This window comes from Aquarana catesbeiana, linkage group LG03 (assembly GCF_042186555.1).
Source record: "Aquarana catesbeiana isolate 2022-GZ linkage group LG03, ASM4218655v1, whole genome shotgun sequence".
NCBI classification, from domain to species: Eukaryota; Metazoa; Chordata; class Amphibia; order Anura; family Ranidae; genus Aquarana; species Aquarana catesbeiana.
In genome coordinates, this window is record NC_133326.1 from 521,819,050 (window position 1) to 521,838,178 (window position 19,129).

General features: G+C 46.4%; 1 protein-coding gene across 3 annotated transcripts in view; it reads right to left on the reverse strand.

Moving 5' to 3' along the window:
- The window catches only part of LOC141132621 (dihydrofolate reductase-like), a 97,341-nt gene that overhangs the window by 21,523 nt on the left and 56,689 nt on the right, over positions 1-19,129 (reverse strand). For all 3 annotated transcript variants that reach the window (XM_073621221.1, XM_073621222.1, XM_073621220.1), the window contains 3 exons: positions 6,250-6,364; positions 5,877-5,926; positions 5,640-5,745 (listed from right to left, as the gene is read on the reverse strand). In XM_073621221.1, coding sequence (XP_073477322.1) covers positions 5,640-5,745; positions 5,877-5,926; positions 6,250-6,356 — 263 coding nt within the window. In that variant the 5' untranslated portion in view covers positions 6,357-6,364. The remainder of the gene's footprint in view (positions 1-5,639; positions 5,746-5,876; positions 5,927-6,249; positions 6,365-19,129) is intronic.

Genomic DNA, 19,129 nt, shown 5'->3' on the forward strand with positions numbered 1-19,129 from the left:
TGAAAAAATATACACTTTTATTGAATAGATAACATGTATCATCAGAGTTAAAAAACCATGAGCTTCAGTGGGTATTTATCTAAAGATTTTAAGCTGAACATACAAAGCAGACATTTGTTCATAGCAATATTGTGTCATGAACATTAGACCTGACGCGTTTCAACCCCTATGACTGGGGTCTTCTTCAGAGGATAGGTCTGCTGGGAAGAACATAAGAATAAGGTTGGTCTACATATACATATTCTAAAAAGTATATATCTAGCAGAAACTACATTAATTGTGCAATGCAACAGTACAGTATAGTATAGTTACCAAATAAACGTATGTCCAATGAAAAACATAAATTCCCACATGGATGTCCCTTTTAAAAGTTTAAAATGCTTTATCCTCTTCCGCCAGAGGGTGATTCCAACCTCCTCTACCGCTGCCACAACCCAGACCGGGATGGCGAGAGACAACGTGGCTTACGAGAGGCCACACTTTGGAGCACCGCCCACCAGAGCAGACAACCAACGGGAGAGCACCAATTACCTGTGATGGAAATTGGCAAGGAAAGAAACATAATAACTAAAAAATCCGTATAAAGATAATTGGGTGTTATCTATGGTCTAAGAAAGCCTTTATGGTATCAAAGACTTTGTAAGTATGATATATATATAGCCCAAGCCAGCTGGGGAATTCTGAACCACAAAGAACAAATGTGGTAAAGGCAATAGACATTGTGCCTGTGCTAAAAAAGGGGAGTGATGATGGTAGTAGGGGAACACTAAAAAGAGGTGTAGTGGTGCTTGAAAAAAGGGGGGAAGTGTGTGAAATACAATTGAGTGCCAGTGCGTGAAACAAGGGGGGGAGGAGGGATGGGGGGGGGGGGTGGTTTGTGTGGAGGGGAGAAAAAGTGAGGGAAGGACAAGGGAAGGGGAGAGGGGAGAGAGGGGGGAGGAAAGGAGGAGGGGGAAGGAAGGGAGGGAAGGGGAAGGAAAGGGGAGGGTGGTATTGTAGTGGCATTACCTTAAAAAAGTGCTAGATGGCACATGTGGATGCATCAAGTTATCCCATATATCTAAACTGTTGCCTACTGGCCAACATGAAAGTGGTCATAGGCTGTATAAGACTCAGGTGATGGTATCCAAAAGCTGAGTCAGCCAGTCTAAAAATAAAGAGAGTATATAGTTGTAAAGAGTCTAGCCACATATATCATAGGTGGTCAAAAGACTGTATGTTGTTATAAATCATAGGGGTAGATAACCCCTATAATTTGGGGCAGCATGATGCTATACAACACAGGGCTATAAAAGTGTACTTACTGTGTGATAGAACACAAGGAGCAGCAAAGGGAGTGACAGACAGCAAGATGTGTTTGCAGTTCGCCAGGCAGGAGGAAATTGAAACTATATCACAGATGTAGGCTTTTATACCCATGATTAAAGGGGCGTGTATACCTTGACTCTTATCTCTCCAGGTGTGTGCAGTCCGGTGATGGTCACCTGGTGGGCGGTAAGGCGGCCAAACATGGCAGCCAAGTGTGGTCTCCCCGGCGTTCCGGAAAAGCTACGCTCCGAGTTCTCGTCATCCTCGCCGAAAACTCGCGATGTCTATGACGTCACGACGCTCGCGCGGGGCCCCGCGCATGCGCGGTGACGCCAGGCATCCGAGGATGTTCCGGAATGCCGCCGGCAGGGAGAAAGAAATTCCCAATGCAGCGCTCGGTGGCCGGCCGGGCGTCCAAGGGGAAAAACATGGGGGGGGGGGAGGAGCCGCCTAATAGCGGGTAGGCTCGTCCCACCTCCCTCACCCTGCCGGGAAGGCACGTCATAAATCACCCCCGCCCCGGGGATGACAGCAGGGAGGGTGCTCGAACTCCCCCAGTGGCGAAAAAAAGAGGAGCAACTTCAAAGGGGAAAAAAAGGAGAATTGATACAGAATATACACAATGCATTTGTTCACAGTTCAAAATTAACAACATTGTTGTATATCTTATATATATAAGATCGTATGTGGAGCTTCAGTGAAAAAACAGGAACAACTCAATCATATGTGTGGATACTTTTTATCCCATCGCTTAAAAATAAAACAGGAAAACAACAACAAAAACAGATCAAGACAGAGTAATGGTAGATATCATTGGATCAACAACAACAGGGAGGGGGTGGAGCAGTAAAAACTGCATAAGGAGGGAACAGGACCTGGTTGCCAATTTCAACCATTCTCTATTGCTTAAGACTATATCATAGCTGATTACAGAGGGGGGGGGAAACCATAATTATTGTGTTTTGCCAGAGACAAAACCTTTTAAGAAAGGAGCAAAAGAGATGGCTTCGTTCAATCCTGGGAACAGGGTGGAATTTAATTTAAATATCCACCTCTGCTCATGCTGCAAAAGAATTTTATTCCAGTCGCCGCCTCGCACTGGTATATGAATACGGTCGAGAGCGGCGAAGGATACCATAGGCATTCTATAGTTGTGGATTTCCCTCACATGTCTCCCAAGGGGCACATACGGGTTGCCAATTTGCATATGATAGATGTGTTTAGATATGCGCTGGTGGAATTCTTGTTTAGTCTTTCCGACGTAGTGTGCTCCTTTTCTTCAAACAAAAGTGTTAAGTCACGTAAGGCTTTACATTCCTTCATGGTGAAGGTGGCCCAATCTGTCATATCTAAGTTAGTGTCAGTCTTTGCATGTAGGCTCTTCAAGAGTAGCCGACGTGCGAATAATTGTAGATCAGTGATTACTTCGAATAAATCGAAGTTTCCTTGTGGGCAGAAAGTCAAACCGCGTGACAACACGTTAGTTTCCGCTACAGATAGCGAATGGGAGGACAAATTGATCACACTGAAGGATTCGTTGGAATCCGCGTGACATATGCGTCCAGGTTCCCTACTCCCCTGTTTGTTTGGGATGGAGAGAATCCCTGCACCTGGTTTAAAGGGGTCTGTGATCCAAATTTTTGATGTCCTAATGATGAGTTGGGGTGTGTTTTAAGTGCTGAAGTGTTAGATGAGAGATCTGTTTCATTTATAGCTACATTCATTCTGTCAGTTTTCGGTCCAATATTTGTCACTTCACCTATATGGTCCCCCAGGTTAGGCTCCAAATTGGCCTCTATGGTCCGTTTTTTACTTTCTTTTTCTGGGGAGCCCTTGTTGTTGCGGTTTCTCTTAAATTTACCGCGTTCTTTAGGTGTTTTTAAATTCTGATTGGTGTCAAGGTCTTTTTTGGGTTTCAAGCTATTGCTGTTTTGTTTTGGGTGTTGTTGTGCCACATGTTGTTTGTTTTTTAAGAAGTTTGTTTGGGACTTGCTGTTCCATCTATATGCTCGTCCTTCAGAAAAAGCCGCATGATCCCTCCAAAACTTTGACTCCTTCTTCTGCAGCACATTCCTATTATAGGTCGACAGGCCATTCCGAAGGTTTGCCTGTAGATCCAAATAAAGGGGGTGCTGCATAAAGGGTCTCAAAGCGGTGTCTATGCTGTCAATCTCTTTATCTAATGACCCCATTTGTTTGTTATATTCTCTAGTGAGAATGGCCATCATTTCCTGGGAACAGGCATTTAGATTGGCCTCCCATTCATTTTTACATTCAGCACTAATTTGGTCCAAATTGGGAAATATTTGGATCCGTAGACCCAAAGGATTAATTTTATCTTCTTTGTATCTATTTAAGGTTTTAATGTGCCAAAACAGTGCTGATTTTTTCTCAAGTGTTCTATTGAGTTTGTGAAAGAGGGAGGAGATCTGGGTTTTTGCTCTGTCCCCTTGTTCGAAATCTGTTTCGAAGCCTGACATTAGGTTTACCCATTCTGTACCTTGAAAATGACTCATATTAACAATGAAAACAGAGTACTTTTGCAAAAATTATCACAACACATAGACAATTAGTCCTATATACTGAAGCTCATGTTTCCACTCTCATGTGTCATTGGGGAAAGGGTGTTTAACCACCCAAATATATTCGAAAAAATGGAGAGACACTAGGGAGGGGAAGAAAGGATTGCTGCTCACCCCTTAGAAATTGGAACGAAAAGAAATGTTTCCCCGCATTGGGGTTTTTAGGCAGCACAAGAAAAAAATTAGTCACTATAGTATGAAAAAATATACACTTTTATTGAATAGATAACATGTATCATCAGAGTTTCTATTCTATTCCATTCTGTTTTATTCTTTTCTACTCTATAAAGCAGTCCAAATGGGAATCAACATCTTATTTCACTTTTACTGTATTTATTTCCATTTCAAATTCATTTTCAACTTCGAATAATTTGTTTTATTATAATCTATTTCAGATTTGTTGAAGTTTGTTACTACTGTGATTCAGAAATTCTGTTACAAAATTTTGTCCGAATTTCCATTCATAACTAAACAAAACGCACATGCCTAACTATAAATGAGAAACGATCAATGAATACTAGGACAGGTAGATGAATGAAAGTTCTGCCTCCTCTATTCATAGATCGTTTTTCATTCATACACGCTATAGTACAGCTTCTATGAATGCAGGAAAGGGGGGGGGGGCAAAAATGGCAGGCATAGTCACCACTCGTGATGAGTGCGTATGACAGGTCTATTAGCTCCTGCTACACCAAAAGATTGCGGGGGGGGGGGGCATCTGCGGAGGAAGGTTTCAACTAAAGCAAGAGCTGGCAACACAAGGCACACATCATAATGATAGTAAGTAATGCCCCTTTAGCTGATTTTTTTTTTTCTTTTTTTTACTCAACCTATGCCCTGTAAACCCGACCAGTTTTGCTGTTGGAATAAACTCTGAAGGTTTTTCCGACGGAGTTCCGACGAAATTCCGCTCAAGCTGTCTTGCATACACCCGGTCACACCAAATTCCGACCGTCCAGAACGTGGTGACGTACAACACGTACGACGGGACTAGAAAATGGAAGTTCAATAGCCAGTAGCCAATAGCTTACATCAGAGCATGCATCGTTTTTGGTGCGTCGGAACAGCGCAATAGTAATTTGTTCCGTCGGAAAAATATAGAACATGTTCTTTATCTAAGTCTGTCTGAATTTTCGACAGAAAAAGTCAGATGGGGCATACAGTACACACGGTCGGAATATACAATGAAAAGCTCCCATTAGACTCTTTCTGTCGGAAATTCCGCTTGTGTGTACATGGCATTAGACTTTGTTTTACTTGGTATCAGCTTATTGCAGTCTCTTTACAACAAAGCTCAATTGTACTGCAGTGCCCATTGTCTAACAAGAGCATGCTAATAGGGGGAGAGAGTAGCATGGTGGAGAGAGTAGCGTGACAGAGAAATGAGCTCATTAGTGTGCTGCTTCTCATTTCACTGCCCAGTCACAGGCTTGGGGGAGGGACAAGACCTGTAAATGTTACTGAATCAGGGCAGAAGAAAATCAGGCATCCTGCCCTGTTAGACAGAACTGTGCTTGGCAGAGCTGTATAAATCTTAGGACTGGTTGAACAAAAATACAAATCTTTTGGTGGGTAAAGAAGCCTCTGTAGTAGTTTATTGGAAAATGTAGCCGTTTGTCTGGAGTTTAGCTTTACAGATAAAAGTTTTGTGACCTCGCTCATCCTTTCCTATCTTTTTCATTTATTGTAATATTTCCTTTATTCTTTGTACTACAATGTCTCTTCCTGTGGTCCCAGAAGTCCCATTACCTCAGTTTCTCGGTCATGAGGGCTATAACAGTGTTTGCCAGAGGTAATAAGTTCTCATCAAAGTTCTCAAAAGACGTTCGGCCCCAGACAAGCAGATTTTTCTTTCCTATAGACAAGTACACAGTCAGAGGATTATTAACCAAAACCAGTTCTACACTACCAGCATGATACGTTGATAGGGGGGTATGTACACTAATATACATAATTCACAGATAAGTGGAACTATTTAATACTTACCTGGCTGTTCTACTGTTGTTAATTTGTTTAACAGATACTGAAATTCATTCCTGGGAAAAAAAAAACATCTTCAAATAGGAAATGTTCAGCATTTTAAAGGTTCAATACAGTTTAAGACAACAACACTAAAGCTGGCCACACACGATCGAAATTTGGCTGGTTTAGCAGGGACCAGCTGAATTTTGATCAGTGTGTGGTCATCTCTTCTTAACAGAAGTCGATCCTTTGATTAAATGAAGTGCAACTTTAAGTTAAAATGTGGTTTTACCTTCACTTCTGCATGACTTGATGATACCAGGAATTCTTAAATCTTTAGCGCTGCTTTTTGTTATTGGGACTTGCATAGGTAACATATTGTCAGAAAAATACTTACGGTAAATTCCACGGTATCCTCCCATTGAGACTGATTCCCATATTATTGCAAGCAGCGGCAATCACTTTTATTGGTTTGTATGTGATGGGCGCATCAGATTTGGACATGGTAGATCCTGAAAAGAAGAAGAATTTATTAAATATCTGCTCCATGCAGATGTGAAAACACTAATGAATGAAATTGTGGATTCATAAAAAAATCTAAATTTTTAAATACAACTAGTGTGAGTACCTGAATTTGGCTTGATATCAGCCTCTTATAATCTGTTGCCCAGTAGAAGGCCAGGGAAGGGGGATAGCGCTCTAAGCCAACTGCATGCTTCATTTACATGTGTCTGACAGGACAGTTCTGGGACAAGGTCATCTAGAGCCCAGGGTGAACCTACCGAACTGCACCCCCCCCCCCCAAGATGTATATGCAATATGTGTCAGCAAAACCCCCCCCCCCCACAAAAACACAGAACACTAATCTGCATGCTTACCCCCTAAGCATAAATTCTGCCTCCTCCCATTACAAATCCACCCCTGCTGAAATACCCCTTCTCAGCAGAAATCATTGCCTCCCCCATACCCTAATTCCCCCCGGCTCAAATGCCCCCCCCAAAAAAAATCACCCCCCCTATTACAAATCTTCTACCCCTAAAGTTTCCCTTCCTAATACACATCCGCCCACCTCACAGCACAAATTCCCCCAAAATCCTCCCTCTGAGCACAAATCGTTTCCCCCCTCCTCCAACACAAATCCCTCCCCCAATTCACCACACCACTTTTAGCAACCCCCCCCCCCCCCAATATCCCCTCCTAGAACAATACTTACCCCCTGCTACTCCCCAAATTTCCCCTTCCAACACAAATCCCCTTCACTCAATCTCCTTATGGTGCCCCAACGGCAGCCGTCCCTCCTGCCCGGCCCTTGTCCCAGCCCTGGACAAGGAACATTCTGACAGGAGGAAAGAGCAGAGGGATGAGCTCATCAGAACCTTGCAGCTCCTTCACTGTCCTTTGAAAAGTTGGGGGCAGAAAGGTGACCTAGCCATATTGCTTAAAGAAAAGTGAGTTCACCAACCTGGCTCTGCTTTCTGGCAGGGAAAACTACTCACACACTTAGATTTCAACAGTGCATTTAGCTGTCTTCTTCTTTAAAATGTATGTAAACCCTAAAAACAAAGTTCTTTTTTTGCTTCATTTTGTTCTGTCAAATAAACCATTGAAAATATTGTATTATATCTGTTCTATAAGTGCAAAAATGATTTATCGTGTCAGAAATTCAGAGCTGTCCTGTGCACACTTCCTGTGTTATCTTGAGGAGTCAAATTAGCCTGCATAGTTCTTCTCTTGGACTACAGATAAATGTGTCACTATATTGTGGTGAATAGGATAGGGGAGGATTTGAGCAAAAGAAAACTGGGATGGGCAGACATCACATAGTCCACAATAGTTGCTGTGTTGTCAGAGTACAGCAGGACTGAGTGCATGTCCTGCAGAACAGGTATTCTAATCTTCTGTACTTGAAGGGTCTTTAAAGGGATAGAACATTGTGAAACATAAATGTATTGCAGAGATATATTGAACAGCGGCGGGCGGTCCATAAGGGGCGCATGGGCACCTCCCCACAGTTAGTTTGCATAATCCTAGAACGATTTATTTTTAAATACCTGATAATATGACTAACATTTTTCACATCTTAAAGTTAAAAAATGTTAGTTATATTATCATTTAATTAAAAATCAATTGTTCTATGTGTGTGCACTTACTGCACTGTGCGGGGCGCCGAACTAGTGGGTTTCTATTAGGTCCGTCATTTTTACAAGCATGTGATTAGAGCCTGAGGCTCTAATTGGCTTGTTTTAGGTTGTCCTGGTCTGCGCCCCAAATCCTCCCACTTGTGATTTTAGCAAATCATTATTCGCCATTGAGTCACTTCCAGTTTCCGGCTTCTCGTCCCGGCCAATCAGGACAGGAGGCTGAAGATTTGGAACCCGGAAAGATGACCGGAAGTTAACACGGAAGGCGCTGGGTATCAGGGGAGCCATGTTGGCTGCAGGGCTCCATTTGTAGGCAGGTCTCACGACATCCTCTGGTGTGTGCGGACCTGGAGGGGTTTGTTTAAAAAACCTTTTAGCACCAGCCGTTACTGTTATTGAATATGTTTTTTTTTTTTTTTTCATTTTGCCATGACATACATTTTAATACTTATTATATGCTAAAGGGATATCAGTCTTAATATGCAAGGCTATTTTTTTTTGTAGAGAGGTATACAATTACTTCTGAAATGTTCATAATAACCGCAATGCAATGCAATGCAACATGCACTGCAATAAATAATATGACCACTAGATGGTGCTGCATGATCTTTAAAATGTGAATGATCATTTCAGGTTAAGTAGGGATGCGAGAATGTGCATGTGCAAAGTTTCAAGCTTTTTTGGGATCTCCTCTTCCAGTGCTCAGTGTCTTAGGCTTAGGGGTTGACCTGATGGTGGCCTGAGATTAGATGTTGCTAAATAAGGAGGCCTGACAGCTTGTCTTTTCTTAGTTCTAAACAGCTCTGTGGCTGACCTAAAGCTAGCCATATACGTTTAGATTTCTCATGTTCAGCCCTGTAGGCAGGAGGTCTTTGGACACGTGTGACCACATTTTGCTTGGCAAGTTGGAAGACTGCCCCGTGTTACTACTACAAATTATGGCACTTTGCTTTTTTTTCCATGTTGTAGCCAAATGGTGTATGTTTGCCTCCATTGGAGACGCACATTACCTTTTTTTTTTTTCTCTTTCTCTCTTTCTTTCTCTATTCTCCATCACTGTTTTCCACAAGTTCTACCTCATGGCCCTTCCAAAACATTGTTGGCCTACTTTAAGGAATGAGCATAATAAACAACAGGCGTGTCTCAAATCTATATTTTCAGTAAAAAAAAATACACTAAATTGAAAGTAGAACTATAGGCAAAGCTTTTTTTTTTTTTTTTTCATTTTGGATAGAGTAACCCCTGTTTGAATAGAATAACACCTGTCAGCTTTTTTTGCCATGTATAATTGGGGAGATTCAGCTTCACTTCCTCTCCCATAGGCAAAACAGGAAGTTAGAGGAAATCTCTCCAAATTAACCACCTTTTCCCCTCTTTCTGCCCAGGCCAATTTTCGGCTTTCAGTGGACTCACACCTTCAATGACAATTACTGTCATGCTCCACTGTATCCAAATAATGTTTTATCATTTTTTTAGAGACAGATAGAGCTTTCTATGTATATGTGTACAGTATCTCACAAAAGTGAGTACACCCCTCACATTTTTGTAAATATTTTATTATATGTTTCCATGTGACAACACTGAAGAAATAACACTTTGCTACAATGCAAAGTAGTGATTATTCAGCTTGTATAACAGTGTAAATTTGCTGTCCCCTCAAAATAACTCAACACACAGCCATTCATGTCTAAACTGCTGGCAAGAAAAGTGAGTACACCCCTAAGTGAAAATTTCCAAATTGGGCCCAATTAGCCATTTTCCCTTCCGGTGTCATGTGACTCGTTAGTGTTACAAGTTCTCAGGTGTGAATGGGGAGCAGGTGTGTTAAATTTGGTGTTTTCGCTCTTACTCTTTCATACTGGTCACTGGAAGTTCAACATGGCACCTCACGGCAAAGAACTCTTTGTGGATCTGAAAAAAAAGAATTGTTGCTCTACATAAAGATGGTCTAGGCTAGACTATTGCCAAGACCCTGAAACTGAGCTGCAGCATGGTGGCCAACACCATACAGCGGTTTAACAGGACAGGTTCCACTCAGAACAGGCCTCGCCATGGTGGACCAAAGAGGTTGAGTGCACGTGCTCAGAGTCATATCCAGAGGTTGTCTTTGGGAAATAGACGTATGAGTGCAGCCAGCATTACTGCAGAGGTTGAAGGGGTGGGGGGTCAGCCTGTCAGTACTCAGACCATACGTCTCACACTGCATCAAATCGGTCTGCATGGCTGCCGTCCCAGAAGGAAGCCTCTTCTAAAGATGATGCACAAAAAAGCCCACAAACAGTTTGCTGAAGACAAGCAGGCTAAGGACATGGATTACTGGAACCATGTCCTGTGGTCTGATGAAAGCAAGATAAACTTATTAAATTTAGATGGTGTCAAGCTTGTGTGGCGGCAACCAGGTGAGGAGTACAAAGACAAGTGTGTCTTGCCTACAGTCAAGCATGGTGGTGGGAGTGTCATGGTCTGGGGCTGCATGAGTGCTGCCGGCACTGGGGGGCTACAGTTCATTGAGGGAACCATGAATGCCAACATGTACTGTGACATACTGAAGCAGAGAATGATCCCCTTGCTTTGGAAACTGGGCCACAGGTATTCCAACATGACAACGACTCCAAACACACCTCCAAGACGACCACTGCCTTGCTAAAGATGCTGAGGGTAGAGGTGATGGACTGGCCAAGCATGTCTCCAGACCTAAACCCTATTGAGCATCTGTGGGGCATCTCAAATAGAAGAGGGAGGAGCGCAAGGTCTCTAACATCCACCAGCTCTGTGATGTCCTTATGGAGGAGTGGAAGAGTACTCCAGTGGCAACCTGTGAAGCTCTGATAAACTCCATGCCCAAGAGGGTTAAGGCAGTGCTGGAAAATAATGGTGGCCACACAAAATATTGACACTTTGGACCCAATTCGGACATTTTCACTTAGGGATGTACTCACTTTTGTTGCCAGCAGTTTAGACAACCTCTGGATATGACGCTGAGCACATGCACTCAACTTCTTTGGTCGACCATGGCGAGGCCTGTTCTGAGTGGAACCTGTCCTGTTAAACTGCTGTATGGTCTTGGCCACCGTGCTGCAGCTCAGTTTCAGGGTCTTGACAATCTTCTTATAGCCTAGGCCATCTTTATGTAGAGCAACAAACTTTTTTTCAGATCCTCAGAGAGTTCTTTGCCATGAGGTGCCATGTTGAACTTGCAGTGACCAGTATGAGAGAGTGAGAGCGATAACACCAAATTTAACACACCTGTTCCCCATTCACACCTGAGACCTTGTAACACTAACAAATCACATGACAACAGGGAGGGAAAATGGCTATATGGGCCCAATTTGAACATTTTCACTTAGGGGTGTACTTTTGTTGCCAGCGGTTTCTACATTAATGGCTGATGGCTGGAGTTATTTTGAGGGGACAGCAAATTTACACTGTATACAAGCTGTACACTCACTACTTTATATTGTAGCAAAGTGTAGTTTCTTCAGTGTTGTCACATGAAAAGATATAATAAAATATTTACAAAAATGTGAGGGGTGTACTCACTTTTGTGAGATACTGTACAGTATATAATCACCACTGGGGTTGTTTTTTTTCTTTTTTTTGTAAAATAAACTAAAACAGAATTTTTTTTAAAAAAAACAAGTTTTTCTTAGTTTGTTATAAAATAAAAATTTTGCAAATACGAGGTTTGTCCAGAAAGTTATGAGAGTGATATTTTAAAAATTATTTTATTGAAAAAAATTTACAATTGAACATTGTCTTCTTCAAAGTATGCACCTTGTGAGTGTACACAATGCTCCCAGCAATTTTTACATTCTTCATAGCATCCTGGAAGTCTTCAAGTGGGATGGCGATCAGAGCCTGCATAGTGACTCTTTGTACGTTATCCCCACTACCAAAATGGTGTCCTTTCTCATGTTCAATCCTGCGTCACAAATTCATGAACAATTAACTTGGTAATTCCCATTTCCTCTGCAATCATTTTGATAGTGAGCCGTCGGTCACGGTTCAGAACAGACCTCGCTGCATCCACATTCTGTTCCGTTTTTGACCGATGCCTCACTATCAGGAGGAGCATAAATTGCACCTAAATTATGCATGTAATTTCCTGACTACCTATTACACCCCAAAGTACAATCTGCTACTGAGTATGGCGATACCAGATTTTTTCATAGCCTAGCCGCATAGAGAGGCCCAACATCAAGGAGCACCGTTCTAGGGGAATACATTACAAATCTAATTTCCTGACTACCTATCACATTAATGGAAGCCCCCGGAGCACCAGGACAATGGAAACACCCACAAAATTACCACATTGTGGAAAGCAAACCCCCACCTGTGGTTTTGGTAGTGCAGTTGTCGGCAGAGGATGAGTAAAACTGGTGTCTCACAGGAATGTAGCCAGTGGGATGTGTAGATGGATCAGTACCGGCGGCAGGCAGAGAAGTGGTCTGAAAACAGGTAAAACATTGGTCCAGGCAGCAGGCAGAGATGTGTTCAGCAACAGCCAAAAGAATCATCCAGGCAGCAGGCAGTGGCATGGTCATTACAGCCAAACTATTGGTCTAGGCAGCAGGCAGGAACATAAAACAGGACATGGTCAGTACAGGCATCAGACTGACATCTAGGCAGCAGGCAGCAACATGGTCCATAAACAAGCCAGGGTCAGTACAGGAAGCAGGCAGAGACATGGTCAACACAGCCAAAGTACTAGTGCAGGAAGCAGGCAAGAACATGGCTCATTAACAGGCCAGGGTCAATTCAGGTGGCAGGCAGAGGCATGATCAGTTCAGACAGCAGGCAGAGGCAAGGTGTCAAGAACAGGTGTGACCAGATTGTGTGGACTGAAAAGAGGAAACCCAACCGCATGTAAAGTGAAATAGAATAATGTTTATTAAAGATAAGTGATATAAATAAACAACACCCCAAATACAAATAGTGCTCAACCAACCAACAGAAACCCACAAACAACAGATAATATATACAGCCAAAGGGAAGTACCAAAATCAAACACGTTAGCCAGGCCAGGGTCATACACAGGGGGATCAGCAACTGAACAAGGGCAGGTTAGGAGAGGGAGATAATGGATGGGATATAGCTACAAGGGAATAGGAACACAGGAGGGACAAGATCAGGATGGGATTGGATACCGGCTCAGGAGCAGGTTCAGGTTCAGGTTCCAGATACAGGTTCCAGATACAGGGCACAAGGAAGAAAGATACCAAGGCAAGCATGTGATTGCTTGCCGGGTATTTATAGGCCTGTGATTGGCCTTAAGTCACACCTGTTTGCAGGAGGTACTGTCTGCTCCACACTGCCAGGATCCATCCACTGGTGGACGGCAGTACTGCGGCCCAAAGATGACATAACATCAGCAGGGGAAAGCTCTCCTGACAGTTCCAAACTGCCAGCAGACACCTGCTGGTGGACCTCAGTACTGCATGCCAAATGACAGATATTACCAGCGGATGGAACATTTCCTGACAGTACCCCCCCCCCCCTCAAAGGAGCGGCCTCCGGATGCTCCAACTGGTTGTAATTGTCCATAGTCTATGGCATCAAGCAGAATGGTGGAAGAAAGTATTTCGTGTTGGTTGTCAGGCACATCCGGGCAGATAGGTGGCACATCCAGATCATTGAGCTGGGCAGCGGACAGAAATACACCAAGCTGGGCAGCAGACAGGAACACACCAAGCTGGGCAGCAGACAGGAACACATCAAGCTGGGCAGCGGGCACGGGCACTTCAAGCTGGGCAGCCAGCACTTCAAGCTGGGCAGCCGGCAAATCAGGCTGGGCAGCAGGCACGGGCACTTCAGGCTGGGCAGCGGGCACTTCAGGCTGGGCAGCAGGCAGGGGCACTTCAGGCTGGGCAGCAGGCACGGGCACTTCAGGCTGGGCAGCAGGCACGGGCACTTCAGGCTGGGAAGCTGGCACATCAGGCTGGGAAGCTGGCACATCAGGCTGGGAAGCTGGCACTGCGACATCAGGCTGGAAGTCAGGCACTTAGACAATAGGCTGGAAAGCGGGCACATCAGACTGGGAAGCTGGCACATCAGGCTGGGAGGCTGGTACATAAGGCTGGGAGGCTGGCACATCAGGCTGGGAGGCAGGCATCGAGACATCAGGCTGGAAGGCAAGCTTCGAGACAACAGACTGGGAAGCTGGCACATCAGACTGGGAAGCTGGCACATCAGACTGGGAAGCTGGCACATCAGGCTGGGGAGCTGGTACATCAGGCTGGGAGGCAGGCATCGAGACATCAGGCTGGAAGGCAAGCTTCGAGACAACAGACTGGGAAGCTGGCGCATCAGACTGGGAAGCTGGCACATCAGGCTGGGGAGCTGGCACATCAGGCTGGAAGGCAGGCATCGAGACATCAGGCTGGAACGCAAGCTTCGAGACATCAGGCTGGAAGGCAGGCATGAGACAACAGACTGGGAAGCTGGCACATCAGACTGGGAAGCTGGCACATCAGGCTGGAAGGCAGACACATCAGGCTGGATGGCAGGCACCAGGATGGCAGGTTTAGGTGGGTCATCAACTTCAACTGGCATGAACGCAGGCTGGAACAGGTTGGTTGGTGTGGAAGCAAGTTGGGTTAATGGCAGGATCGTGTGAGTGGGGAAGAACTTCCGTTTCTTCTTTGGCTTAACTGCTGGGGATCTGTAGGTGGCTGTATGACTGTAGACAGGAGGTGAGGCATACTGAAACAAAGGGCTAGGATATGGCAAGGAAGGTGGAACAGCGGCCAGAGGAAGTTCTTGTGGGGAAGTTGCAGGTATTAGAGAAGAGGCAGGTGGGTTAAAGGCAGGATAGGTACAGAAAGTAGAAACAGGGTATTGATACTTGGTGGGGAGCAGGGTATATTGGACTGTAGCTGAGGTTGCCAGGGGTGATGGGAGAAAGGACATCTGAGCAGGCAGGTGTTTAGTAGCAGGTCTGGGTTGTGGAGAGCTGACAGAGGCTGGGCATAACAGGTCTGACCATGCCTGAAGTACAGGTAGCACAAAAGTAGGGCTCACATATCCTCTGTCCAATCAGGGACTGCACTTCATCTATACAATCTTTCAGCAGCTGTTTGGGACAAACTGAATAATGCTCAAAAAAGGATGCAGAGTCATCCTCCAACAGTATGTAAAGTGAAATAGAATAATGTTTATTAAAGATAAGCAGACAGGAACACACCAAGCTGGGCAGCGGGCACGGGCACTTCAAGCTGGGCAGCCGTCACTTCAAGCTGGGCAGCCGGCACTTCAAGCTGGGCAGCAGGCACGGGCACTTCAGGCTGGGCAGCGGGCACTTCAGGCTGGGCAGCAGGCAGGGGCACTTCAGGCTGGGCAGCAGGCACGGGCACTTCAGGCTGGGCAGCAGGCACGGGCACTTCAGGCTGGGCAGCAGGCACGGGCACTTCAGACTGGGAAGCTGGTAGATCAGGCTGGGAAGCTGGTACTTCAAGCTGGGCAGCCGGCAAATCAGGCTGGGCAGCAGGCACGGGCACTTCAGGCTGGGCAGCGGGCACTTCAGGCTGGGCAGCAGGCAGGGGCACTTCAGGCTGGGCAGCAGGCATGGGCACTTCAGGCTGGGCAGCAGGCACATCAGGCTGGGAAGCTGGCACATCAGGCTGGGAAGCTGGCACTGCGACATCAGGCTGGAAGTCAGGCACTTAGACAATAGGCTGGAAAGCGGGCACATCAGACTGGGAAGCTGGCACATCAGGCTGGGAGGCTGGTACATAAGGCTGGGAGGCTGGCACATCAGGCTGGGAGGCAGGCATCGAGACATCAGGCTGGAAGGCAAGCTTCGAGACAACAGACTGGGAAGCTGGCACATCAGACTGGGAAGCTGGCACATCAGACTGGGAAGCTGGCACATCAGGCTGGGGAGCTGGCACATCAGGCTGGGAGGCAGGCATCGAGACATCAGGCTGGAAGGCAAGCTTCGAGACAACAGACTGGGAAGCTGGCACATCAGACTGGGAAGCTGGCACATCAGGCTGGGGAGCTGGCACATCAGGCTGGAAGGCAGGCATCGAGACATCAGGCTGGAAGGCAAGCTTCGAGACATCAGGCTGGAAGGCAGGCATGAGACAACAGACTGGGAAGCTGGCACATCAGACTGGGAAGCTGGCACATCAGGCTGGAAGGCAGACACATCAGGCTGGATGGCAGGCACCAGGTTGGCAGGTTTAGGTGGGTCATCAACTTCAACTGGCATGAACGCAGGCTGGAACAGGTTGTTTGGTGTGGAAGCAAGTTGGGTTAATGGCAGGATCGTGTGAGTGGGGAAGAACTTCCGTTTCTTCTTTGGCTTAACTGCTGGGGATCTGTAGGTGGCTGTATGACTGTAGACGGGAGGTGAGGCATACTGAAACAAAGGGCTAGGATATGGCAAGGAAGGTGGAACAGCGGCCAGAGGAAGTTCTTGTGGGGAAGTTGCAGGTATTAGAGAAGAGGCAGGTGGGTTAAAGGCAGGATAGGTGCAGAAAGTAGAAACAGGGTATTGATACTTGGTGGGGAGCAGGGTATATTGGACTGTAGCTGAGGTTGCCAGGGGTGATGGGAGAAAGGACATCTGAGCAGGCAGGTGTTTAGTAGCAGGTCTGGGTTGTGGAGAGCTGACAGAGGCTGGGCATAACAGGTCTGACCATGCCTGAAGTACAGGTAGCACAAAAGTAGGGCTCACACATCCTCTGTCCGATCAGGGACTGCACTTCATCTATACAATCTTTCAGCAGCTGTTTGGGACAAACTGAATAATGCTCAAAAAAGGATGCAGAGTCATCCTCCAACGGTATGTAAAGTGAAATAGAATAATGTTTATTAAAGATAAGCAGACAGGAACACATCAAGCTGGGCAGCGGGCACGGGCACTTCAAGCTGGGCAGCCGGCACTTCAAGCTAGGCAGCCAGCACTTCAAGCTGGGCAGCCGGCACTTCAAGCTGGGCAGCAGGCATGGGCACTTCAGGCTGGGCAGCGGGCACTTCAGGCTGGGCAGCAGGCACTTCAGGCTGGGCAGCAGGCACTTCAGGCTGGGCAGCAGGCACTTCAGGCTGGGCAGCAGGCACTTCAGGCTGGGCAGCAGGCACGGGCACTTCAGGCTGGGCAGCAGGCACGGGCACTTCAGGCTGGGCAGCAGGCATGGGCACTTCAGGCTGGGAAGCTGGTAGATCAGGCTGGGAAGCTGGCACATCAGGCTGGGAAGCTGGCACATCAGGCTGGGAAGCTGGCACTGCGACATCAGGCTGGAAGTCAGGCACTTAGACAATAGGCTGGAAAGCGGGCACATCAGACTGGGAGGCTGGTACATAAGGCTGGGAGGCTGGCACATCAGGCTGGGAGGCAGGCATCGAGACATCAGGCTGGAAGGCAAGCTTCGAGACAACAGACTGGGAAGCTGGCACATCAGACTGGGAAGCTGGCACATCAGGCTGGGGAGCTGGCACATCAGGCTGGAAGGCAGTCATCGAGACATCAGGCTGGAAGGCAAGCTTCGAGACATCAGGCTGGAAGGCAGGCACTGAGACAACAGACTGGGAAGCTGGCACATCAGACTGGGAAGCTGGCACATCAGACTGGGAAGCTGGCACATCAGGCTGGAAGGCAGACACATCAGGCTGGATGGCAGGCACCAGGTTGGCAGGTTTAGGTGGGTCATCAACTTCAACTGGCATGAACGCAGGCTGGAACAGGTTGGTTGGTGTGGAAGCAAGTTGGGTTAATGGCAGGATTGTGTGAGTGGAGAAGAACTTCCGTTTCTTCTTTGGCTTAACTGCTGGGGATCTGTAGGTGGCTGTATGACTGTAGACAGGAGGTGAGGCATACTGAAACAAAGGGCTAGGATATTGCAAGGAAGGTGGAACAGCGGCCAGAGGAAGTTCTTGTGGGGAAGTTGCAGGTATTAGAGAAGAGGCAGGTGGGTTAAAGGCAGGATAGGTGCAGAAAGTAGAAACAGGGTATTGATACTTGGTGGGGAGCAGGGTATATTGGACTGTAGCTGAGGTTGCCAGGGGTGATGGGAGAAAGGACATCTGAGCAGGCAGGTGTTTAGTAGCAGGTCTGGGTTGTGGAGAGCTGACAGAGGCTGGGCATAACAGGTCTGACCATGCCTGAAGTACAGGTAGCACAAAAGTAGGGCTCACATATCCTCTGTCCGATCAGGGACTGCACTTCATCTATACAATCTTTCAGCAGCTGTTTGGGACAAACTGAATAGTGCTCAAAAAAGGATGCAGAGTCATCCTCCAACAGCCATACTAAGGATGCAACCTGGTTAATGCTGAAGGGGGGAGAAAAGTCATCATGGCCCTTTGGGATACAAGGCAGAGCCAGCTCTGTACACATTCCAATCAAAGGCTTAACATCCTCAAACCGTATACTGCCCTGATCGACCACAGAGTGAGCTAAACGGATAATCTCCAGCAGCTGATCACTGGACCACCCTTCCAACGTCTGGCGGAGATATTCAGAACTCTCTGTTGCCAGCAGAGCATAATAAACAATAATATCTGAATTCATCCAAGCACGTGAAATGGAACCGAGATGGTTCCCCTGTGCAGCCACTTCTGGTCAGAGATGGCCTTGGTATACTGTCATGAACAGGTGTGACCAGATTGTGTGGACTGCAAAGAGGAAACCCAACCGCATGTAAAGTGAAATAGAATAATGTTTATTAAAGATAAGTGATATAAATAAACAACACCCCAAATACAAATAGTGCTCAACCAACCAAGAAAAACCCACAGACAACAGATAATATATACAGCCAAAGGGAAGTACCGAAATCAAACATGTTAGCCAGGCCAGGGTCATACACAGGGGGATCAGCAACTGAACAAGGGCAGGTTAGGAGAGGGAGATAATGGATGGGATATAGCTACAAGGGAATAGGAACACAGCAGGGACAAGATCAGGATGGGATCGTATACCGGCTCAGGAGCAGGTTCAGGTTCAGGTTCCAGATACAGGTTCCAGATACAGGTTCCAGGTCAGGACACAAGGAAGAAAGATACCAAGGCAAGCATGTGATTGCTTGCCGGGTATTTATAGGCCTGTGATTGGCCTCAAGTGGCACCTGTTTGTAGGAGGTACTGTCTGCTCCACACTGCCAGGATCCATCCGCTGGTGGACGCCAGTACTGC